This window comes from Pseudorca crassidens, chromosome 5, assembly GCF_039906515.1.
Source record: "Pseudorca crassidens isolate mPseCra1 chromosome 5, mPseCra1.hap1, whole genome shotgun sequence".
NCBI lineage: Eukaryota > Metazoa > Chordata > Mammalia > Artiodactyla > Delphinidae > Pseudorca > Pseudorca crassidens.
The window spans coordinates 70,618,839-70,646,048 of record NC_090300.1 but is presented as its reverse complement, the minus strand read 5'-3'; the positions used below and the strand labels follow the sequence as shown (position 1 = coordinate 70,646,048).

At 40.0% G+C, this 27,210-nt stretch overlaps 1 protein-coding gene across 14 annotated transcripts in view; it reads right to left on the bottom strand.

Moving 5' to 3' along the window:
* Positions 1–27,210, bottom strand: part of LPP (LIM domain containing preferred translocation partner in lipoma) — a 701,187-nt gene that overhangs the window by 246,221 nt on the left and 427,756 nt on the right. For all 14 annotated transcript variants that reach the window (XM_067738384.1, XM_067738387.1, XM_067738383.1 and 11 more), the window contains one exon: positions 26,032–26,724. In XM_067738384.1, coding sequence (XP_067594485.1) covers positions 26,032–26,724 — 693 coding nt within the window. The remainder of the gene's footprint in view (positions 1–26,031; positions 26,725–27,210) is intronic.

Here is a 27,210-nt window from a genome sequence, read left to right as displayed (position 1 = left end):
ATACAGGCGATGGTAATGTACCAGTCTTCACTGTGGCCAACACTATTTTGATCAAACCTAAGCTTCTTCTTTTTTAAAAAAAAATTAATTAATTTTTAACATCTTTATTGGAGTATAATTGCTTTACAAGGGTGCGTTAGTTTCTGCTGTATAACAAAGTGAATCAGCTATATGTATACCTATATCCCCATAAACCTAAGCTTCTTTTAAGATAGTTCTCCAACAAATATTTCTCTTCAATTTTGATCTTCTCATAGGTGAAGAGAAAGGAAAGGATAAAAGAAACAAACAAAACTCAAAACACGATCCACTCTCCCAGCAGAGCAGCATGGTGTAAATAAAAATAATAGTTACGCTCCTGGGTTCTGAACCCTCACAGAGTTGCTGTAGAAAATAATTTTAATGGAGAGCCAGAGAGTCTTGCAAAACACATAACGAAGCCACAATAAAGCGGGATACTTCTCCTGCTGCTCCGATTAGACCACTTCCATTCAATGGTTGTAACTAATGGCTTGTTTTTCCTCTGGTATTAGGAGCCTTATTACTGTGCTGAACATAACATACCTCATTTTGTTTTCCTAGCCATGCTTGTCTCTTTCCCTGATGAATACAATTCTATATTTATGAAATCACATAAAAATAATGTATAATCTTCCTTATTACTCCCTCCCAAATAGTATAAAATTATTCAGAGGACAACAGATTAATGTACGCTCCAATGCATGTACGCTTTTTTTTCTGACCACTTCTAACTGACAGTCTATCCCTCTCTCTCTCTCTCTCTGGCTGGAGAACACACTGTACATTAGAGATAATTGACTGTGGAATATGATGATATTTATTCAGAAACAGGTCACACAGACAGCAATTTGAGAGTCTTCCTTTATCCTCCTTACTTATTCTCATCCAAGGGAAATGCATAATACCGTTTCCTGCAAATCAGAAATATGGAGTCTTAATTGCTCCTTTAGATTTAACCTACTGAGAAAAATCCACTGCAAATGTACCCACCGCCCTTGAGATCGGCGACATTTAGAAAACTCACTTCCGATTACTCATGTGTAACAAACTGGGATGAGATAGACGGTGCACGCATATCATTTTAACAGTATGTTCTACTGTTTCTAAACAAGCACATTATGGCATTTAGACTTGTCTTCTCAGGAATTTCACAAATGGACAGTAACCACTGAGTGGGAAGGTACGGTTGGGGGGAAAACATCTCGGGCTGTCAATAACCTCTGGCAATGGTATGGACACGAAGACTGGTCTTTGACCTTGGGGTAGAGCTTTTCCTCCTGTCTGCTGCTGGTACATTCTGACTAATTCAAGTAAAAAATGGAGTTGTCCAAAAGGCAACGAGAATTCTGCCACTAAAAGTGTACTCATGTAAATCATTTGTGCTGTACAAAGAGGCAATCATGTTGAATGTGTTGAATTTCACCCTAAGGTGACTTTCATAGGGATCTAGTTCTCAATCTATAATACCATTCAACTTTTAGGCCAGACACTGGGTAGAGCAGGTGACTAGTAGCATACTGTCATTGCACACACACACGCGCACACGCGCACACACACACACACACACACACACGAGTCCATCACTTTCCTGCCACTTCTCAATGTAGTCTAATATAGGCCTGTGTTTAGGAAATGGGGTCAGATCACAATCACAATGATCTCATTCGTTATAGTCTTTTAATAAATGTTTACTGAGTACTGGGCTAGGTGCTCAGAAATATGCTAGGTCTAGAAACATGAAGGGAATGAGATACAAACCTGGAGTTAGTTAAGAACTTGTTATTTGAAACATCATGGTGATATGTCCTTGGTATTTATTTAGAGAAGTTCTCAATGAACTTGTGAGCTACATACTAAGCATCTTGATTCATAGGCTCTTTAGGCACTTGTAAAAGAGAAAGGAGTCCAATCTCCTTGTTTCGTAAAACTGAAGAAAAGAGAGATGACTTGTCTAAAACCACTTATGGATTATTAACTAGAGCTAGAGCCTAGGATTTTTGACCTAGAAAAGTCTACTTTCCTATATCCCACACCACTTCATTTTTTAATTTCAGTTCGGTCACTTAAATCTGGTGTTGACTTAACAAACGTTTATTGAGCGCCTACTGTGCCATTTGAATGCTGAGGAATAAATTTTCATTATTTCAAGGGAAGTACACATCGTTCTTCCATCCCCCAAGGCATCCTCTCATTTCCCATGGCATCACATTCCAAAACAGAGAACATCTAGACTCCAATATATCAGAAATGGTACACAGGATGTTGGTGTATTGAGGCAATTCCCAGTCCCTGCATACTTGGAGTGGGGCACCCCAGGGACTCCAGCAGCGTTGTCGTGTTCAGCCCTCATGTGGTTCAAAACGCCCTGAGTATGTCGAAATAGTCTGACAAAGCCTGCTCTCACCATATTTGTGGTGGGCTAGAACCAAACGTGCTGGGAACCCCTTGAGAACAAGCTGTCTTATGAGATCTATGCTCCACAATTCAAATGAAAGAGCTTGAGAAACACATCCAGACTCTGTTTGGGTAGATGCAATGCAGGCTTTCTACACTGCCACTACCGATGGCCAAGAAGCACTGTCACAAAAGGGAACCTTTCTAACAGCCCAGAATGTGAGACAGAGGCTTCTGAAAGCTCAGAACACTCAAAAATCTATCCTTTCTTTTTCCAGATGTCTTTGGAATTAATACTGAACACCAAAATTCATAAATTTGAAGCATAAAGTTTCGACACAGAGCCCGTGAAGTTTGTAACCAGGAACAAGAATAATTTCAATCCAGCTGCAGATTCTCTGCGATGTCCCGGGTTAGGGGGATAGAACAGTCGTGGAGAACCAGAACTGAATGGTGGGCTGGGAGACCTTGTGCTAGTCTCCCTTCTGTCTTCTATGCCTTGAGCACTTGGCTCTAAGCATTACTTTCCTTGCCTATTTCCTACCCGACTGAAGTCTTCACAAGCAAGGACTGTATCTTCTTCATCTCGGTAGATGCAACCCCTAGCACAGGGTCTGGCACATGGTAAGAGCTCAATCAATGTGTGTGGAGTAAATGAGAGGAACAAGGGCTTGAACTAGATGTTACCTAAACCCCTCTCTAGCGCTTTAGTTTATTAGTTCAACCGAGAAAATATCAGGGTGGTCGCTTGAAGGTCTGAGAAGAGGGACGATAAGGAAGAAAGCTTTGATTCCAGAATCTGAGGCACTAAGTGCTTCCTGGTACTTTCTTTTTATTAAGGTTTATGGAACTACACTTTCTATGGAAGATTTTCATTCAGCCTTTTGTAGAGATCTCCTTAAAATATACCTTGTGCTGAACCGCTAGACTGACTGAAACGGGTAGTACAGCTCTGGTCTAATCAAGCTACGCAGTTTATCTGATAGTTCCATGGCAGACAGAATGACCCACATCTGGAACAGAGCAAAAAATGAGATCACAGAATGAAAAGACTTCAAATCAATTCTTATGACCAAAAGCAAAAGAGAAAAAAAAGAGGAACGCTATGTCACATTAGATAATATTTTGATGAAACATCCGTCAAAGACAGAACTGTGATAGTTTGAAGAATTACTGTATGAGTGATATACAGATATATTTTTCAATTATATCCCTGTTATTTTCCTTGTAAATACTTGCCCTTTGTCAGAAGAGGGATTGATTATTTTTATTGGCATATTCCCCTCACTCCACTCAATTTTATTTTAATATACTCACGCCATTAGAATAAGTTATCTGGGAAAAAAATCACAATGGGGAGCAAAATTAGGTGAGATGCAAATGTGCTCGAGACAAGTGTGTTCATTCACTACAAATGGAAGAGTAGTCTTTGTACAGTCTTTCCTATTATTATTCCTAAAAGCTCAGTACACAGACAGCCATTCCCACCACACAGTACTATTAATAGTGCCCAGAGGGCTGCTGTCTGCCACCATTAACCCTTACGATACCAGGTACGTCAGCAACTGATTCATCATTACCTTTACTTCTCAAATTACAGTAAGAACTGTCATGGAAGCCACAACAAAAATCAATGTAACATTTACTGAACATGTGCTCTGTACAAAGAACTGTGTTTCCACAGTGAAGTGGGAGGCAACCCAGCTGGGTTCTGTTTAGACTGGTTGGTGCCTATGCACTACCAGTTACCAAGGTATTTGTGCCCTTTACTACAGAGTTCCTTACTCTCAAGGGACTCACAGTCTAGTACGTTGACAGCAAAATGTCTCTTTCGCTAAGATTAAAATAACCAACAGATCTATATGACTTGGCAGAATGATGCAAAGACGATTGAACGTGCAAATATCCCTATTGGTTCCGTCATCACGTCACACTGGGTGATGCTGGCCCAATCATTTGCCTCAGATCTCCTGTAGAAGAGAAATTCTTCTAGATTCTTCTCCCTCTGGGCCACGGAAAGCTCAGAAAGAAGGCTGTGCCTAGACTGTCTTCTATGGGAGACAGAAGAGTCGCTGGAATAACTGAAACAAAGGAGCAAATGGGAGTGGCGAAAAAAAAAGGAAACAAGCAAATACTAAATTTGGGAGAGAGTTGAGGACTAGTGAGAGAAAAAACCAGCAAGTCAAAAATGCAGCATCAACATTGCTACTAAATATCACTGAAGAATAGATTCTATCTGTCCATGGGTGGTAGTACTGAAACATGGGGTCTTAGTGAAAGGGTTGTCTGAAATCCTATCTCTGGTGAAGTAGACAAAGCTTTTAGCTTAATTCCTTCAGATGCTGTCACATAAATGACTTAAGGGATCCCACAATAAAGATGTGATCAGATGTTCTGAACCTTGAGCCTTAAAAGAGGCACCAAACTCTGGAAGACATTTCTCAAAAGCACAGAGATGGCCACCACATCAGGGATTTCCCCTTAGTCCATTTGTTTTGACCATGCAACCAAATAAACCTTTAAATGCTACAGATACAGAAAAAGGTCCTGTAGAGGTGCAGCCATGTGCAGCATCGGCGGTCTGGAAGGCCCTTCTGTCTTCCCAGTATCACCAGTCCCAATCCCAGCCATCCTTTAGGCTAGATCAAAGGCTGCTTCCTCATAAAGACTTCCCTGATTGCTCAAGCTGAATGTGACCCTAAATCATCTGATACCAGTAGAGTTTTAACAGCTTTGGCTACCCATCACTTTATCCTGCGCTGTAGACATCATCATATGTGTTTTATCCCTCCTAACACGGGGTCTGGAATATGCTATACACAGAATAAATATTTAAGAAAGAAAAATATGGAAGGAGGCAGGAAGGGAAGGAATAACTCTTCCCAAGCAAATACCCAGAGTAGAAGAGATACTTTTAAACAAACATGGATTGACAAGAAATGAAGCTTCAGGGCCCGTCACTTCCTTCGGCCCCTTCTAAGACCTTCGGAGGGTCCAAGCAATGTGTTCCTTGCTGCCTCTTTCCACTCTGACTGTCCTCTGTTACATACTCATGTGGGACAGTGTTGGAATGGTGTCAGGAATTTGGGGGTTTGTTTAGGGGAAGATGAGTTGAGGATACATTTAGTTGAGCATCGTCGGATACATTTATGTACGGTTTGCTGTCACTACAGTGTGTGCATAAGGCATGGCCAATTACCATTGTGTAGGAATGACTTCCTGGCGTACTTTCAATGCCCCTGGGTCCACTACTCTCCTAGCTCTGGGACTCAGGGTTATGGAGCCAAAAATCCTGTGACAAGAATGTGTCCTGCAACACCCAGCATGTGGATTATGCTGGTAGAGGAGAGAAACAGGGTGTGAAATGTATGGAGCCAGAAGCTAGGTCAGCAGAAAGTTCTACCAATTGTCAGATGGGTAAAAGTATACACACAGAGAGGACTACTCAGTACTCAGTGATGCAAAAACAGATGCTTTCCCTTATTAGGACTGTACTCAGTGATGTACTAGAAGCAGTTATAAATGTACCACTGACTTGATTTTCTTTTTTGATGTGGATTTCACAAAATAGAATGTATCAGTGTATGAACTCACAGCAACAGTATACGTATTTTTGTAACAGCTTTCAAATAAAGGAAACTTGATAGAAGATTCCCCAAATTTGACAATCATCTTAAGTTTTAGGACATTAGGACATTACCAACAACAGTTGTACAGATTAAAGGAAGTTTTCCAAACTTTTAATAGTAATAATAATAACAATAAATTTCTATTAACCATTTAAGAGGAAAGAGTGAAATTATCTTTCTATTCTCCTTATAGAAAAAATTACAAAGTTAGGTTGCATGGAGAGGTGACCAGAGAGCATGCAGCCACAAGATGTAAGAAAAAGTCATTGGGAAAGAAAAAAAAAAAAGTCACTGGGCATTTAATTAATTAATTAATTAAAATGATATTTTTCTGGATTTTGTGACTTTTGTCATATTTCACAGATTTTTAAAAACAATTTAAAATATGTCTCATTCGCTTTTCTCACTTGAAATAAGTATTCATTTTCTTACATAATTGTTTTGGGATGAATTATGTCCCCCCAAATTCATATGTTGAAGTACCCTAGTACCGTAGAATGTGACTGTATTTGGAGATAGGATTTTCAAAGAGACACTTACGTTAAAATGGGATTGTCAGGTTGGGCCTAATCCAACATAACTGATGTCCCTCTAAGCAGAGGAGCTCAGGACACAGATGCACAAAGAGGAAAGAGCAACTGAGGACACAAGGAGAAGATGCCCATCGATAAATAAGCCAAGGAGAGAGGCCTCAGAAGAAGCCAACCCTGCCAACACCACGATCTCAGAATTCCAGCCTCCAGAAACATGAGAAAATAAATTTCTGCTGATTAAGTCATCCAGTCTGTGGTACTTTGTTATGGCAGCCCTAGCAAACTACTGCAATAATTTTCTGGTCATCATTTTGTATTTTTAAAAGAAGTCTCCCCAAACTGATAAGCTTCAAAGCTTTAGGTCCCACAGAATCTGAATATATCTACACACACACACACACACACACACACACACACACACAATCTCACTATTCACTGTTGGGTGTATTAACTATAGTAGCGAAAGCCAAAACTGTTTTGTCAGAAATTCTTACTTTTTATACATACTTCTTTACAAAAACTTTCTATCCTGAACAGTCATTTATACTGTAGTAACTACCAGTTAGGATTCAATCATTTAATCAAAAGGTTTATTTGGCTTCTGAGATTTGTGTAACCTTGGCATCTACAGAGACATCATCTGTAGAGCCTTCCCAGATGGAGCACTGAAGAACACCTAGATATCACTAGATATCAGCCCCAGCCTTTTATTGACTGTCCTGTTAAATGAATTTCCTATTTTTCAATCTAAATTTTAAGCAACTGCAGAGGGCATTCTGTAAACAGAAAAGCTGGGGACTGCAATTTCTTTTAGTTCCATGTTGCATGCTATGGATTTTATAGACAAGGGACAAGGATTCTATGATTTAGACAGTGTGTAAAATTGGGGAAGTGACTTGGATTCTCTAAAATCGTGTCATCATCTGCAAAAGAAGATAATTGCCCACTCTTTGTCCATCTCAACAAGTTTTGTTTTGTTTTGTTTTCAGGAACAAATGAGACAATGGATATGAAAATGTATTACGTTAAAAAGTTCGCTGTTATTTTATGGAAGGCAATGGTAAATCACCTATCAATGTAGACACAGGATTGTTCTTGATCTCCCAAATCTAGAGGTTTAAAAATTGTTTTAAAGTCCTGCCTGTGAGACCTTGGACAGTCATTCTCTGGGTCTTAATTTCTTGTAAATGGGCAAGATGGCTTCTTAGGAAAGCAAAGGGACACGTTTCATCTCTGACAGCCTAAAAATCTGTACTGAGAACATTTTTGTGGTAATTATTATGTCCCAGAAGACTACTGGGAAAGCTTGTTTTCATTTCTAGGACTTTTTTTTTTTTACTTTGTAGTTGGTTAACACTCAAAGTAGAAAACTAGACTCCTGTTTTTAACAGGGACATTTAGCGTGGAATAAGCATGGAACCAGAGGGTTTAAAATGGAAACCAATGACTTCCTCACCTGAACACCTCTTGCTAAAGGAAAGGGTCCTTTGTAAACATGATCCACGCAGTTAAGAAAAAAAAGGAAAGCGAGCAGCAACAGCACACTTGTGCTCCCCCGTATTAACAGCCTGGTACTAGAACCCGTAGAACTGCCACAGAAGGCTGAACAATCCTGGGCTTTGCCCGTGACCACGTTCACACTTCCACGGTTCATTCAGTAAGGCTTTCCAAACAAACCTGGCCTAGGCTCACTCATTTGGCATTTCTCCTGTAGGAATGCAACTCAATGCTCTACCCAAGGGTTCTAAGAATGACAGTTTGGGATATTTATTGATCGATTTAATCCTCTCTCAGGACCGGCTCATTTTGAATCAATGGCAAATGTCACGAGTCAACGGAACATTCACTTTGTCTGGCTTTGTACTTTGGATATAAGTGGGTTGGGTTTCACAGCTTACTTTAACTTTTTCTTTCCCCTTACCCTTTTCTGATCAGCTCTTCAAAGACAATGTCAATTTTTCATGCCAATGTACAAAACAATGTTACTCCTGGCATTTTGCAAGCTAGTTCACATGTTTGGGGGGAATTATATCACACTTGAAAAACTGGGCATTGTTGGTTTTGTTTTCTCACTTGGAGACCCTATGGTGATGCCACACATTGGCTCTGAGGAGGCCTTCATATCTTCATGCATCTTCATGCGACGTGTCCTGCAGCTCTCAGAGCTCAGCAGTACTTTCCTCTCGGAGATTCAAGGCTACTGGCTAGATTCTTGCCTATGACATTCCATTTAGCACAATTCCATAGCCCACCCATCACACCCCTCACGGTGACGCTTCGTAAGTACCGGGCAAGAGAGACCAGTAGATGAGGAATGAAGAAATGAACTTATATCATCTATTAGAAAAATAATTAGGAAATCTTTCCTGGCAGATAACCTCTCAATAGACTCATGCTAAGAAGAGAGATCCTCAGCAGCTTAGCATATGGGTCCTACTCACGATCAGAAAAGAACGTGATTTAAGGTTTACAGCTGGGTTGCCGCACATCAGGGAGGATTTTTGTTAACATCCTTTTATAGAGAATTTGTGTAGTATCATGCGTGGCTAAGAGCTTATCATGTGGTCTTGGGCGAGTAGCCTAATCCCTCTCTATCTTGGTTTCCCATTTAGTAAAAATTCAGGATATTAATAGTACTTTCTTTTATACTTTCTTCCAGGACTAAACGAGCCAACGCACATGAAGGCATTGCAGAGAGAAATAATGACTCGCCTTGGGTGATATCTAGCACTCATATTTGAAAGCAGGTTTGAAAACTTCAGAACACACACACATTTTGCCACACTAGATTTTCAAACATAAAGTTTCTTAAGTGATTAGAATGTGCTTGCTGAGGGGACATGAGCTCCCAGTAGTTAAAAATCACTATTGTTAATATTCATCATTTATTAGGTATTACTTACCCACTAACTTTGGTAAGTAACCAAAAGCTATGTTACGGTCTTCACTAGGCATGCTTGTATTTTGTTGTTGTTATTCATTTTAATTTCTAAAAAAAATTTATTGAAATATAGTTGATTTACAACATCGTGTTAGTTTTAGGTGTACAACCAAGTGATTCAGTTATATTGATACATATATATAAAATATATATGTTTACTTTTACATTCTCTTCTATGATAGGTTATTAGAAGATATTGAGTATTGTTCCCTGTGCTATCTATACAGCACAAGCTTGTCTTTCAGCTATAACATGTTAAGATATAAGTGGTGAGCCAGTCTTTATATTGATCTTATTTTTAGAAGGTAAATGGCAAGAAAAATGGAGAATCAGAATGGCAGTCAATTAATATTGAAATAAATCTAAGTTAAGGAAGATCTTTTGATTTCTCAGCCATTAGAGGCTCTGGATAATTAAACAATCTAATCTTGGCTACTTTCCCACCCCTCATTTTGAATCCCACGGATTCAAAACTAATAGAGGTCACATCCTACATGAACCCTTGCAAAACTGAAGATCACTACCTCTTCTGAAGATCACTAGAACTCTCTCAGGCCCTTTCTTTTAGCATTTACAATCCCTGTCTTGTGCGAACTATTTGTCCATAAGTGACTGATCGTGGCGGGAAATGCTCTATTCTCTAAGCAAGTGGGGATGCTAACTCTATTTTTTTTTTTGTACTTCACACTGATCAATAAGAAGGTAAGAGGGCTTCCCTGGTGGCGCAGTGGTTGAGAGTCCGCCTGCCGATGCAGGGGACACGGGTTCGTGCCCCGGTCTGGGAAGATCTCACATGCCATGGAGCGGCTGGGCCTGTGAGCCATGGCCGCTGAGCCTGCGCATCCGGAGCCTGTGCTCCGCAACGGGAGAGGCCACAACAGTGAGAGGCCAGCGTACCACAAAATAAATAAATAAATAAATAAAAATAAGGTAAGAATGGTCAGAGGCCAGTGTCACCAATAATACATATCTCAAGCTCTTTGAGGATGAACTAAATTTTAGTTGATTTTTTGCTTATCTTTTGGCATCTAGAAAAATGGTATATGTTATTTGTTGAAAGTAAAAATTTAAGAAAAATAGTTCTATGCAGCAATATACTAACATTGGTACTTTGTAAGTAGCTCTTGAGCTGCACAGAAAGACCTTAAGATATCCCCAAATTGCAGGTGCTGGGAAAGCGGTCCCCTGTTGATAAACACTTTGGGCCATTTATACAAAGAATCGTTATAAAGATTGCAAAGTATTGCAGTAGTAGACGTTTCAAGGCAAAGGGATAACCTGAAAAGATAACTTGAAAGAGAAGGGTGAGACAAAATATCGAGCTGATGAGAAGCACACGTCAAGGTGAATGACACGTGGTGTGAACAGAAAGTCTTGAAGAACGTGATGTCATCATCATCTGCCTTTTATTGGTTATACTGCCACCAGGGGTGGAGACTGGATGAGGAAGAAGGTCCCTGTTATCCCAGTGAGCCTGTCATAGAAATAGAAGTAGATAAAACTCTCATCCCTCACCCATGTCCATGCTGTCTTTAACTGAGTATTCAGTTTTTAACTGCTCAAGTGCCATTTAAAATATATATATATATAGTAGTGTCACACTACATCTTTTTTGGCGAAGTAATTAAAACCAGAAGATTTTGAAAAACAGTCAACTCTAGTTCATCTCCCAAACGTCTTGAACCATCATGGCTTCCATTACTACCTATCTTGGGAAAACTTGCCCTGCCACTTGTGAGAGAACAAGTGGTGTGTATTTGCTATTTCCACTTCTCATTCAACAACCACCCTCCTCCACTGTCCCTAGAGCCAGAGACTGTGAGTCTGTTTAAGTACAAAACTATAGGAATCTGCAGATATAAACTCTGTACTCAGAAAGTGGCCCATACCTTCGCAATTTCTTAACATAAAAGCTTTTCTATTTGCAGATAAGAAAGTTCATAAGCCCATCTTTTCAATAGTTTTAAGGGAAACCACAGAAGCATCAGAACCTAACAAATCTTCCTACAACCACTTTGATCTTACACAGTGGCTGGGATTATCTTAAAAAAAATCCAGGCCCTATCAGTCCCTTGCTAAAACGCTCCAGTGGATTTCCATTTCATTTAGAATAAGGACAAACTCCTTACTACAGTCCGTAAGATATGGACCCTGCTCACCTTTATCACCTCATTTTATTCATTCTCTTCCAACAACTAAGTTCTAGCCTCCCTGGCTTTCTTTCTATTCCTGTAAATGCCAAGCTGAGAGGACTCATCCTTGCTGTCCTCTGCTTGTAATATTCTTCACCCAGACCTTAGAACAGCTGGCCCCTGTGCATTATTCAGGTTTTGGCTCAAAGGTCATTTCTTCAACGACTTTCCTGAGTTGGCTATCTAAACCAGCCACGCTCTATCTCATTATTAAAATCTTTTATTTTATCCACAGAAAGTAACGCTCCCTAAAACTATGTCTTACTGCCTCTCTTCTGAAAACACTACTAGAATATAACCTTGAAGAGGAATGAAATATTACCCTCTTTCTGACTCTAACCCAGCACCAAAAGTAGACATTGAATTGACCTAATTTGCTTTAACTCTTAACTTTGTTTATATTCATGAAAATTTATAAAAGAAAGAGTTTCTGGATTCAGTAAACTACTTAATCTCTCCAAGACTCAGTTTTTATCTGCAAAGTGAAAATAATAACACTATGTACCTGAAAGTGTTACTGAGAAGATTGCATGAGCTAATCCACAGAAAGTGCTTAGCACAGTACCTGATATAGCTTTAAAATATTTAACAGCCCCATCTATCACTTAAGATTTTTGGTTCCCCTCCTTTATACTAAGTCCTTCAAATTATAATAATAACCTTTCAAATAGCTGTGGTATTTTATAATAAAAGAGTACTTGCCCATCTATCATCACGCAGGACTTTCTTTGTAGTTTAGACTCCAACCTCAGATTTGATGTCAAATACCAGGTCTATCTACCATGTCAACATTATCATGGTGTTAAAGGGAGGGCTGGGGAGCTCAGGTAGTAGAAGGCGGGTGGGATGGGGAACACGCAGTTTGGGGAAATCATACATAAATGGGTGGCATATATTGAAAGACCTCAGGGCTTTGCACCCTTTTCACATAATAAAAGTCACTGTCACATCACTGCAGACTTATCTGGATAAAAAAATAACGGAGGGAATGATCCTGTGCTCAGCATTTGTTCATTCATTTTTTCTGAGGACTTACTACTTGTCAGACAGTGTTCTCTATATAGCAGTTAACTAAACAGAAAAACAAACAAACAAAACTCTGCTCTCGGGATACATTCTAGAGGGAGAGACACAAAAAAACAAATGATTAAGATACACAGTATGTTAGATGGAAATAAACATTACAGGGGAAATTGGGAGATTGGGATTGACATGTATACACTGATGTGTATAAAATGGATGATTAATAAGAAAAAATAAAAAAATAAAAAAAAGGAATCAAACCAAGCACACCGTGGAGGCTCCAGATAGCTCAGAGCAAACAGTAACTATATATGGACTGCGTGGCCTGCACTAGCTTTTAAAATTGTTATGTTTTTAAGCACTTATCTATGTGCCTGATACAAATGATAAAAATGCGTGGTCTCTGTTCTCTAAGAGCAGGAATGTGCAGTGAAATCATAATGTAGCAACAACAACAAAAAGAACAAAACAAAAAACATTACAGGGGAATAAAGTGAAGGTAGATAGGGACACTTTGGGGCAGTGGAGGGATTTTAGGGTGGTCAGGGAAGACCTCTCCAGCAAAGTAACCTTTGAGTGAGGTCCCGCAGGAGGTGAGAGAATAGGCCACGTGGATACCAGGGGGAAAGGGCTCAACAAAACAAAGGCCCTGAAACGGGAGTGTGGCTGGAGCAGAGGGAAGGGGGGGCGGAGCTAGATGACGTCAGCCTGTTAATGGGTGGAAACAGTGGGGCCTTGTAAGCACAGTTCCGGCTTTTTGTTTTTTTCCTTGGCTGAGATGGGAAGCTGTTGGAGTTTTGAGCAGGACAGTGAACGAATGTGACAAACAGGATCACTCTGGGTTGAGAACAGGGCAAAGTGGAACAAAGGTGAATAGAGCAGAGCAATAGGAGGGGGTTAAATGACCCAGGCAAGATGTGCTGGGGCTTGGACAGGTGCAGGCGGTGGAGGCGCTGAGACATGGTGGCGTTTTATACACACTTTGAAGGTGGAGATGAACGCATTTTGCTGTGTGAGAGAAAAGAGGAATCAAGCATGACTTCAGGTTTCAGGCTTGAGCTCCTGGAAGAGCAGACTCACTTCTGAAAAGAGCAACAATGCCATGTGGGAGAAGGTGAGATCAGAAGGCCCTATTTCCCTCAGTGATGAAGAAAGCTTCTTTAGGTTTACACATAACATGAGCTGTATGGGACAGAGACAAGAGCAATTTAAACTGACCACAACAAAGGAGAGAAAGACTACAATGATGTAGGCTGGGAAATTAACAAGGACTAAAATAGACTCCATCTGAAAGAAGGTTAATCTACTGGTAATACAAGCTAGGAGCTAAAGACCAGAAGAGACCAGGAACACAGCTAGAATAAAAAAAAAAAATTAAACACGTACAAAAGCACAGCTATTAAAAAAAAAAACAAAGAACCCTCAGTAATAAGAACTGTACGTGGGTCCATGTCCATCATTTCACTTTGATTGATTCTTTCATTCATGAGTGCCTGACATATGCAAGATACTATGTTAGGTGTACAAGAAACACAACTGAATTAGACATGATTCACACACTTGAAGAACATAGATGTCTACCTGGGGAGGCAGACACGTAACATGATTAAAATCAAATGGGATGTGGGGATGTGGAGAAATTGAAATGCTCATACACTGCTGGTGGAAATGTAAGATGGTATAGCTCCTTTGGAAAGCAGTCCAACAGTTCTTCAAAAGGTTAAACAAAATGTTACCACATAACCCAGCAAGTTCACTGCTAGGTATATACCCAAGACAGCTGAAAGCAACGTCCATACAAAAGCTTGTACTCAAATATTGATAACATCATTCATAATAGCCAAAGTGGAAAAAACCCAAGCACCTATCAACTGACGAAAAAGTAAATATAGTGCAGAATGTCTACACACTGGAATATTATTCAGCAATAAAAAAGAATGAAGTACTCATATGAGCTACAACACAGATGGAACTTGTAAATATTATGATAAGAATCCAGTAAAAGACCATATATTGTATAATTCCATATGTCCAGATCTGGCAAATCCATAGATACAGAAAGTAGATTAGTGGTTACCAAGGGCTGGAAGGTTTGAGGGAAATGAGTGACTGTTAATGGGTAAGGAGCTTTTTCCTGGGATGAGAAAACTGGTGATGGTTGCACAACTCCAAGAATACACTAAAATAATAATAACAATAATAACGATTGAATTGTACATTTAAAATGAGTAAATTCTATTGTGTATGAATTATATCTCAATAAAGTTATTACCTATTTAAAATATCCAATAAGATGTATGCTATAGTAAAGGGATTTTAAAAAGTGCTGTGAGAAGAATTCAGAAGAAAGACAGACTAATAATATGTGGGGACTGGATGAATGGTCAAGCTTCTCCAAGCACTTAATATTAGAGATAGCTCTTGAAGGCTAAAGAGTAGTTGACCAGGCTGGGAAAACAGGAGGGATGCAGAATCTATTCTGTAAGTAGCAGGTTAATTTGGAGTTTTGATATTTAATTCTTCCCTGCCCCCAGATTCCCACCAATGACCTCCGGCTCAAGATGTAGTATATACTGGCTAAGAAAAAAATAGCTGAAAACTACTCAAGCAATTTTAATGAGAACATAAATTTTGCAAAGTCATTTCCATATTTTCAGTAAGGGGTTGATAAACTTCTTCTGTGAAGGGACATACAGTAAATGTTTTGGGCTTGGAAGAACATACAGCTTCTGCTGCACCTTCTCAATTTTACTGTTTTAGTGTGAAAGCAGCCATAGATAATATTTAAGCAAGTGAGCATGGCTGAATTTCAAATAACACATTATTTACCGAACCAGGTGGCAGGTGAGATTGGCCCATGGGTTGCAGTTGGCAGGGCCTTGGTTCATGTTCCCCACCTGCCTTGCTTAACTCTTATCTGGTTCTCTGCTGGTCACTAGCAATTTCCCCACCCCTGAAGGGGTTATCAGCCTCAGCTGTCTCATAGAGAGCCTGCTTAATACTCCGCATCCTTTGGATGGGATGAAAAGCAGGATTAAAAATGGGGTTTCGGGCTTCCCTGGTGGCGCAGTGGTTGAGAGTTGGCCTGCCGATGCAGGGGACGCAGGTTCGTGCCCTGGTCCGGGAGGATCCCATATGCCGGGAAGCAGCTAGGCCCGTGAGCCATGGCCGCTGAGCCTGCACGTCCGGAGCCTATGTTTCGCAACGGGAGAGGCCTCAACAGTGAGAGGCCTGCGTACCGCAAAAAAATAAAAAAATAAAAAAAAAATAAAATTACGGGCTATTTAAAAAAAAAAGGGGGGGGTTCATCTGGTAAAGGTTATAAGTATTACCTTTATAGTAAGTCTATCCAAATTCATGTTAAAGATTGCATGTATGCACAATGAAAAATACATTTAGCTAACAGATCTATAAAGAATACAAAGCACACCTCTACTCTCTTATCCCTTTTCACAGTAATACCTAAAGGTACATAAAAAATAAACAAGGTGTCTATATTTGAGCAATAAATATACCAAGTACTTATAAAGACAGAATAAAAGGGGGCCTGTTATCTGGAACTTATAATTAGTATATAGCTTCAACTCCTGGACTCTTGATATAATGTTGACTGAATCTTGGGTTTCAAATGTTAAGTGTGTTACGTCCCAGAAATACAACTTTAAGGTTTTAAAGTGTTTGGCCCCATGAATATTTGATGTTTGGATAACTGTACAGTGAGCTAACACGTGTAAATACAGACAGCTACGAATGAAGGCAAGTGTCACAGAGTAGAAAGAACACATTGGGTTGGCAGTCAGAAGACCTAAGAGCTTATCCTTCCTCTGACATTGGGTATTGGTATGATACTAGGCAAGCTGCCCCTGGACATGTTACAGAGTTTTCCCCACATATGAAAGTATTTGGTAAACTTTGTAAGCAGTTACAAAAATGCTACATGTTATTGTTACATAAACTAAGATGTTATAGTTAAGTAAACTTCTGAAATAAACCATATTGTATTTTTCTGAAGAACAGTTACTGAATTCTAAGGATGAAATAGAGCAAACACTGTATTATTTGCTAAGAGTATATCCAAAAGTTGGGTTTTCCATATTGCAGAAAATCAAAAACCTAACATAACAAGTAAATATTTCTGGGACAATGGCAGTTTTGGAAAGTCAACTATTTGACTTTCACTTTGGGATACTTCCCAATATTCTGTGTGTAACATCTGTCAAAGGTTTTATATTCACCACTAATTATTATACATTGATAGTGGTTGAGTGTCTTTGTTTGCTGGGGAGGAGAACAACTATAGTTTCTCCTCTGAAATAGGACAGCGTGGTTGTTTGCAGCTGGCCAAGAAGGAAAGAAGATTTCTAGAGGGACATATCAGTGGGTCCACTTGCAAAATGACGTGCATTCTCTTGCTCTTAAACACAGAAAAATTACATATTGCTAGAGTCATTTGTTAAAACGATTTAATTTTCCAAAGAGATTAGGGACCTGGGATACTTTCAAACATCTAAATCTATGGAAAACATTATACAAGTAAAATGAATAAATAATATTCACAGACATGTCTTAGTGTACTAGGACATCCATCCTCATGGTAACTTTTAAAATCAGGGGAAGGGGCTTCCCTGGTGGCACAGTTGTTAAGAATCTGCCTGCCAATGCAGGGGACGTGGGTTTGAGCCCTGGTCTGGGAAGATCCCACATGCCACGGAGCAACTAAGCCCGTGCGCCACAAGTACTGAGCCTGCGCTCTCAAGCCTGCGAGCCACAAGTACTAAGCCTGTGTGCCACAACTACTGAAGCCCACGTGCCTAGAGCCCACGCTCCACAACAAGAGAAGCCACTGCAATGAGAAGCCTGCGCACCGCAACGAAGAGTAGCCCCTGCTCGCCTCAATAAAATAAATAAAATAAAATAATTTTTAAAAAACTCTTATAAAGTAAATAAATTAAAAAAATAAAAGCAGGAGAGATGACAGACTGAGTCAAAATCATAAAGACCCTAAGAACCAGTCGTCTCACTGGAACAACTGTGAGCCTGAACACGGAACACCAGAATGGCATCCATCTTCTATTATTAAGAGGCCTTACAGAATTAGTGTGGAGGCCTAAGGCCAGGAGATCAGCTCCTTTTAACAATAGTTATTATACCTTTTAAAGGTCCTTTATACTTCCAATCTTATTGGTCTTGAACCAATGTAGAGAGAAATTGTGATTTAGAAAAAAGCGTCAAGTTTTCTACTCAAATGTGCCACTTACGAGTTGTATAACTAACTCTTCAGGTCACTGTAACTCTTCAGGCCTCAGTTTCTCATCTGTAATTTTAAGGGATTATAACCTACTGATTCTGAAGATAATTTCTATGTCTGACAGTTTCAACAGGCCGGTCTAGAGGAACGGAGAGTAAAGATTTATTATTTTTATTTTCCAATTTCCATCCTTCAAATTTGTAGGAAACTGGGCTTCCCTGGTGGCGCAGTGGTTGAGAGTCCGCCTGCCGATGCAGGGGACGCGGGTTCGTGCCCCGGTCCGGGAGGATCCCACATGCCACGGAGCGGCTGGGCCCGTGGGCCACGGCCGCTGGGCCTGCGTGTCCGGAGCCTGCGCTCCGCAGCGGGAGAGGCCACGGCAGTGAGAGACCCGCGTACCGGAAAAAAAAAAAAAAAAAAAAAAAATTTGTAGGAAACTGTCTCTTCTTCAATCAAGAAGCAAATCTTCCAAACATAGAAAGTTGATGGATAGACTCTTATCCATAAAGGAAATAAACAGTTGAATCAAGAATTTATTTGCAGGTGAAATGATCAGGTAGAAAAGCCTAAGGAGTCTTAAGAAGCTAGTAAAACTGTTAAAGAGGTCATAAGATGCAAGGTCAATATTAAAAAATCAATGGTATTTGTATACACTACAAAATAACTGCAAATTAAGAATTTTTAAAAATACCATATGTAATAGCACCCAGAATATGAAATAATTTAACAAAATATGGATAAAACTATAATACATTGTTGAGAGAAATTAATAAAAGCATAAATAGAATGAGAGATATACCATGTTCATGGGTTGGAAGACTCAATATTGTTAAGATATCAGCTCTTTTCAAAGTATAGATTCAACAAAATCTCAACTGAAATCACAGCAAGTTATTTTGTGGAAATTGACAAGCTGATGCTAAAATGTATAAGGAAATGGAAAAGACTCAGAATAATCAAAGCACTTTTGAAAGAGAAGAAAAATGGAAAGCTTATATTGTCAGATTTCAAAATCTTGTATAAAAGTCAGAGATCAAGATAGTGTGGCATTGGCTTGAGGATAGATATACAAATTAATGGAAAAGGATAGAGTCCAGATGGACCCACACATCTGTGGTCAATTGATTTTTGTCAGAGGTGTCAAGGTATTTCAATGGAAGAAAAGAGTCTTTTCAATAAACCATGATGGAAAAACTGTGTATCTCAATGGGGGTAAATGACTTTTGACCCTTATCTCACACAATACACAAAGATTAACTCGAAGGGAATTATAACCTTGAATTTACCTGTAAAGCATCTAAAAGAAAGCACAGAATAAAATCTTTATGACCATGAGGAGGCCAAAATACCTAAGGAAACAGAAAGCATAAACTATAGAAGATAAAAGTGATAAACTGACCTCCAACAAAAGTAAATACTTCTGCTCTTAGAAAACAACATTAAGAAAATGAAAAGTCAAGTCACTGACTGGGAATGCATATATCTAAGGACTCTTAATACACAATGTACTCTTCCAAAAGAAAAAAAAAAAAAGAAACAATCCAATTTAAAAAATAAATCAAAAATTTGGTGACACTTCACAAAAGAAGACATACAAATGGCTAATAAGTGCGTGAATAATAAGTGTTCCACATCATTAATCAAAAGGAAAATGTAAATATAAACCACAATCAGATACATCTATACAGCATGCAAATGGCTAAAATTAAGAAGGTTGACAACACCAAGTGCTGCCAGGATTAGGGAGCAACTGAACCTCTCATACAATGCTGGTGAGATTGTAAAATGGTACATTTAGGAAAACAATTCAGCAGTCTCTTAGGAAGTTAAATATTTACCACACAACCTAGCAATTCCTCTGCTAGGTATTTACCCAAGAAAAATGAAAACTATGTTCATATAAAGACTTGTACACGAATGTTCATAGCAGCTTTATTAATAATCAAAAATGGAGGAAAAAAATGCCCCCAAACAAGTGAATGGATAAACAAAATGTAGTACATCCATATAATGGATACATACACAAATGAAGCTCAAAAAAATTACAGTGAGTAGAAGGAGCCTAGATGCAGAGTATATACTATCTGATTCTATTTATATGGAATTCTAGAAAGGGAAAAAATAATCCATGTTAGAAAGCAGAAAGGTTGCCTGGGGCTGAGGGTAAAGGGGGCTGACTACAAGAGGGCTCGAGGGAGCTCTGTGGGGTAGTGGAAATGTTCTCTATCTTGATTTTGATGGTGGTCACCCAGGTGCACAAATTTGCCAAAGATTCACTGCCTTGTGCATTTCAAATGGGCACCTTTTATTGTATATACATTGAACCTCAAAAAGGTAATTAAAGAACCTGAATCAACAAATTCTATGGACATTTGGCAAATGCAAAAAGTAAAAAAGACTGTGTACATAACAGCATACACATACACACATGTATCCCAGAAGGAATGTAAAACATTAGCACAATCGTGAACGTGAGAAATTATCTAGCTACTTTGGACACTGGGTTGCTCATGTGACAACGTGTGTGTTACTGAGGTCACCTAAGCTAATTTGGTGGTGTAGGCTTGGGTTTTGGCATTTTGATCAACAATCTGCTAAGTTCTAAAGCAGGGCTTACTCCTTATTTTATTAGGACATAGGAAGTTTCTTCAAGTACCTTCATTAAACAAGAATGTATTATGTACTGTCTTAGTTACTCTGGACGAAACAGTGCTCAGATACCATCTCTATCCCCTAAATCTCAGAGGCTACTATATGCTAGGGCATAGGCTGGTGAGGGACAGGTACATAAATGATTCTAGTACAGTACGTGTGTGAAAATTTACATAAGAGAGGGTAAAATAATGTACAACTTAATTTTAGAAAGAGAAGGCTTCACAAGAGAGAGTAACACTTTAGTTTGGTCTTAATGGGTCACGTTGGATATGCAAACATTTAATTTATTTGGGGGGAGGTCTGGGAAGGCACACGATGAAAGCTATAGAGATGAAAAATAACTAGGAATGTAATTTCTCAGCTGGAAGCTGGGATGCTTAAAGGGGGAGATAAAACTGGAAATCTAGGCTGGGGTTTCAATTCATTCCATAACTGGGAGGGGACTCCTGAAGGTTTTTAAGAAAAGGTAATTAGTGACGAGCGCAGAGCTGTGGGGTAGAAAGGTTAATCTGATAGCATGTGTAGGATGAACAGGTGTGGAGTGACTAGAGGTGGGGACACCCAATAAAGGGCCATTTCAATGGCTCAGGTGAGAAACGGGGACAACTGAACCAGGACAGTAGCAAAGGGCGCTTCAGTAAGAAAACAGATTTGAGATGCTGTGAACGTAGAAACACTGGAAAAAATTGTACATAGTGATGGGAAAGAGGAAGCATAGCTCCACGGTGCTGAGCCTGGGTGCCCAGCAGGGATCTAACAGTGCTTCCGCTGAAGCTGTTGATCTCAGGACACAGCACCGCAACTGCCTGAGCCTATCGACATGTCTGCCTGTGATGTGGGCCATGGCGGAGCCACACTCAGTGGCTGCCCGTGCTGATGTGGCGCTCCCCCCATCCAAACACCAAGCCAACATCCATCGTTTACCAGGTGGAAAGCATGAGGACAAACCTTCTGAAAACCTGATTTGGAATCGTGGCTCACCCATGACTTGGACATATGACCTTAGGTGAGTGACTCTCATTATTGAGCTTTTGAACCCCGATCAGTAAAAGAGAGACAAAATCCTCTACCTGGGCTTATCGCTTATGTTTTTTGTGAGGTCCTCAAAGCATTTTGGAAACTGAAAAACCCTGTGCAAAGGGGAATTACTCATATTACGGTCGCTGTCCTCCTCAAGCAATCTCTTCCATCCTCAGCTTTATACAGACCTAGGTGTTATTAGCACCTGACTGGAGGCCTATATCCACATCTATCCTTCTCCCCACCCAAACTAACACTTCTTTTTTGTTTCTCTGCTCCTGGAATTGAGAGATATTTAGCATAGGGATTACCATAAAGATAGTTTTCTCCCAAATGCCACCAATTCTTGCAGGACACCCAATATATACAACCTCTATTTCACTGTGGAAAAGACCACAATGAAATGAAATTTAAATATTTTGATATTACTTGAATATCTGAAATGCTACTGTATCAACATTCTCAAATATTTTCTTAATCTCAACAATTCCCAGGTCTTGGGGATCCGTAAACACTGACCCTGGTAGTTCACTACATTCACTCTCCTCTCTGACGCATTAAATATCCCCAGATTCAAACACTAAATGAACAGTAGGAATCTGTTCTGACTCTGGATAAGATAAACTTGGTGTTGGATTTATTGAAAGGTGATTGGTTGATCTCCAAGTTCTCACTCTCCTGAAGGATTTTTCCAAGGAAATTTTAATAGATGGTTTTAGAATATAACTTACCCCCACCCCCACTAGTTGGGTCTCCACAGCTTTCCAGAGATGCACAGCACGAGCACTCTTAACGTATTGCAGAGCCGAGGCTGCCATAGATTAGGTTTATGACAAGGAAGTGGAAGCTAAAGCTACCTGCCACTGTGGACCTGAAAGTGATGACTGCCTCTAGGTCCTGGCTCTGGGGCTTTCAAGCTGACTCACCTTACCTGAATATTGGAGAAAATACACATCCTACCTCACGGGAATGTGAGGATAACACACAGGACAAAAGTTCTGTGAACAACCAGCAGATATCAGCTTTTATAAAATGGCAAAGAGAAGAGATTCCACTGTGTCTTTAAGAGGATTTCCAGTGAGAAGAGAACATTTCTCTCTTACAAAGACTTGCTTATAAAAATATTTTTCAAGGAACTCAGCTCACATGGTCCAGGAAACACATTATGGTCTACTGTAGCAAGCAAATTCAGTGCTCAGCACATTATGGAAACACAAATATAATCACGATCCCCCAAGGCCTGTAGGTTCTGATTTGGTCTCCTTCCTTTCTTCATTCTTTTCTTCCTTTCTTTTTTTTTTCCTTTTCTTTCCTACTTTCTCCTTCCCTTCTTCTACTTCTTCTTCTATTTCACACCATGGCGTGGAAAAATTAAAGCAGCTTATCTCAAATCTAAAGGAGATTTCTTTCTTTCATTTTTTGAAAACGTTTTCCTTAATGGGTTAAATGCCAAACTCCTAAGAACTTCTCAACGTAACAAAAGGTAATTGTTTTAAGGCACCGAGGTATGCTTTCCATCAGTGCCTAAAAAATTGGAAATAAATGAAAGCCAGTGAAAACGCTGAATAGTCCTCACTTGGTAATTATTCAGCCCTTGGAGATTTCCAAGCCTTTTGCAATCATTAATTAATTAGTGAGGATGACATTCCACTTTACTGAGGCTGGGAGCAGGACATAAAGAGGTCTAGAGGCTTTTCCTCAAGCTGAAAGAATATCAAGGGAGGAACTGGGATTCGAATCAGGAGCTCACTTCTCAAGCCAGGAGTCACATCGCTAAGCCAAGCAAAGTTAATACTTGAGACAATAAGGTGCTCTGTGCACAGGTGCAGTTGAATACAGTCGTATTCTGCTCAAAGACCAACTGTGAAAGAGCCCACCCCTTCATCCACCAATGCTCCCACAACACACACAGACGATATCTGTAGCTTCACCAGCCTCTTTCCCCTTTCCCAAAACAAAGACAGATGGCTAAATATCAATCTCTAACCACTCTCCTTAATAATCACAGCAAAAAGTACATGATTTGATTTTCATTTTTTAAATGCACAATATGATGTTAAAACACACGACACTGTTGAAAAACAAATATTTCAGAATTTTTTTTAAATGACATGAAATCCACTGACGTCCAGAATCCTTAACAAGGTAATAGATCATCCTGAATAATTCTTTTACTGCAATAAGAAGGAAAATAAAGTTTCATGCCTTCTGGAGAGGGGTTAATAAAAGTTCATTCTGTCACCCCAAGTAAGCTGATGAAGACAGACCAAATACTAGTGATGTTTCTGGACCTAGCGTCTTAGAACCAGGTCTTGCAGCGGGTGCTGATACTTTTGTTTACACTACTGGATTGGTTCCAGAGGGCCCAGCGACATGATGGGAAATCAGGAAACTCAAAGATTGGCTTTGTACTTCACCAGATCATTCTCTCCACCTAGACATACTTTTGCTCTGTCTCATGTCTGTTTCCCCAGGTGGGGTAATAGGATCCTTAAATAACTCAGGGCCCATCTCCTGCTCTTAGGAACATCACTCAGCCGTCCTATCACAGTCAGGCTGCTTTGGACAGGGCAAAACTGCATACCTATTGGAACGTAAATGTTGATGGCCATTGTCCCAATCTAAATTTTTAATCTTCTGTAGCGGAATTTGTTGCAATTGTGCCAAAGTGAGGTAAAGTTGAATAACCCCATTTTCTTCTGAACCGGTTGTTCTGGGGTCAGGATGGACAAATGCAAATATACTGTAATGTTAACGAAGGGCAAGGTTGTCCAGCTTGGCTATTTTGGGCAATATTTATTTTAAAAACAAAACAAAACAAAACAAAAAACCCTCAATAACATTTCTTTTCATACAGAGATTTTTGGAAAGAAAGTCCTTCCAAGAGTAATGTTTCAAAAACACTTAACATTTTCACTTGAAATCTTTATGTTGGAAGACGATCATGGCTTGGTCCACTTTCATGTAATGGGCAATCATAAGGTTGATGGATGTCTCCAGCTACCCACAGGCCCCACTTGCTGGGAAGGGCTCTTTCCTCTAAGGAACCTAAAATCCATGTGCATCATTATCAGAGCAGATGCTTTCATGTGAGAACAGTGAGAAGTGATTTAGTAAACTCCCTATCCAGAAAGTAAGGACCTCACTAAATTCTGTTATAATGTTGAAAATGTGAATGGATATGCCTGGAAATTGACAATCTCAACTGTGTAAAGGATTAAAAAAAAAACAAACATATAGTCCAAACTTCCACCCAGTACATCCTCCCAATTTATCATTGAACTTCTCGATAATCAAGGGCTCTCCAATTTGATTTCTTACAGTTCTTACTACGGGGAACGGAGTGCTCGGTTCTAACACAATGGCTGGAAACTAGATTGGTTTCTCCATCTATCTCCTTCCAAGTAACTCTCCTTGGTACCTCTTTTCACGGTGGGAGGAAACATCATCATGTTGGTTCAAGGACACATGAAAACTCCAAGTTGTAGGTGAGTAGGTGTGTATAGTATTATATCTTGCCTATTCACAGGAAGTAATTGAACATGTTGACTTAAAACACATACATGCTTGAAATTAAATCAAACAACAAAAAAGATAACTGTCATAAAGAATTTTTTTAAGTTGCCTAATAGGGTTAATGGTTGGAGAGTAATATTCTTCTTGGAGGATCATTAATGTAGATAAACAAGGGGTAGTACACAAGTGCCATTCTACTATAGCCCCTTCCCAAAGAAAACTAGACAAGGTATCTGCATTACCTTAGATCTCCTTAGCCTCACCTGTCTCCTGGGCCCTTGTCCACTTGTTCTTCCCCAGCAGTCACTATGGTACCAAGTTTGCTTGGGTTCTGACCACCTTCACATGAGCCCAACCTGTCATCAGCTCATCTCATACTGCCCTGAGCACCTCTCACCTCCACATGTGGGGATTCCCTGTCCCTGCTGAGGCATCAGATACTTCAGATCTATTTAGTGACCAAGTAAATGCAACATCTAACTGTGAGGAAGTCTATGACCCACAGAAGGAAGCTCTGACCAACAGGAAAGGAGCTGGAAGATAAATTATTTTCCCTTCCTCTCCCTGAACAGATTGTCCTGAGCTGCTACGGTTCATATGGTCTTTTGGAAAATGGTCCTTCAAGATTGAAAAATTAGTTGTATTTGATACTAAACGGAAGCCATATTGGTAACATGCCCCCATACCCCCAAATAGGATCTCCCCATTTTCCTGCTTCGCTCATGCACTTCCTTCAGATTGTACTTTCTAATGAAATAAAAGTAGCACATATACTTCTGCCTTAGGCTCTGCTTCCTGGGGAAGGCAGACCAAGATAGGTACCCCCTTATTCCCATCACTATATTAATGAGTTCCCTACCTTTTGTTGCAGTGGTGGTGCACAGGGGGCTGAAACAGGATCTGTGATATAGGTCTTCTTGGGACCAGCAACTGGATACATCCCAGCAGGGTTCTGGCTCCCGGTGCCAAAAGGAGTATAGCCTTGTTCCCGCTTCCAGGTATTTGGGTGACCTTGTTGACCATAGGCAGGATCAGAGTCATTTTTGCCCCCATAGCCAGGCCCCGCTGCACAGTAGGGTTCATAATAACGTCCTTGGTTGGGGGCATACCCATACCCAGGCTCAGGCTGAAGTCCTGGTGGTGGGATATACGCATAATCCACGCCTCCCCGTGTAGAAGGAGGTGGACCCTGCCCAGCGATAGGAACTGGTTGAGTGTTATAGCCCTGGGCCCCTGGCCCTGAGCCATAAAATTGTCCTGGTGAAGGGGCAGCCATGTAATGAGAGCTGGGCTGGGCTGACTTCACCTGCACGTTGAAGGTAGGCCTTGAAGGGGTAGACGCCGTAGTGTAGGAGGCTGGGACGGGCTGAGGCTGGGGTTTTAGTGTTCCAATTGGAGCCACGGGGATGGGTCCAGCCTGGGGTACAGGCTGTGGCTTCAATGTAGACTTTTTCGTTGCCGTCAGAGGGGGCTGGTTTGGTATGACCATTCTTTTATGTCCTGTGACAGGGGTGGAGACTGGAGGAGAAGCTGTTGTTGAGCTAGTAGAGCCCTAAAGCAGAAAAGAGAAAAGGAAAAAAAAAAAAAGACAAAGATTATTGCTAATAAAAGATAAAAATACATAAACAGACAAATATTAATAAATGCCATTCTTACTTCTGTATTAACTCGGCAAAACATAAACAAGGCATGGTTCCTGCCTTCTAAGAGTTCACAGACAACACAAAAATCAGTTGTGCTTCTGTGTACCAATTCCATTTATAATAACATCAAAAAGAAAGAAAAAACTTAGGAATAAACTTAAGCAAAGAGGTGAAAGTCTTATACACTGAAAAGTACAAAATGTTGCTGAGACATTAAAGAAGATACAGCTAAATGGAAAGACATATCATGTTCATGGATTGGAAGACTGGATACTGTAAAAATGTTAATACTACCCAGAGCAATGTACAGAATTAATGCAATCCCTGTCAAAATCCCAATGGAACTTTTCTGCAAAAATAGACAAATCCATATGCAATCTCAAGAGACTCTGAAT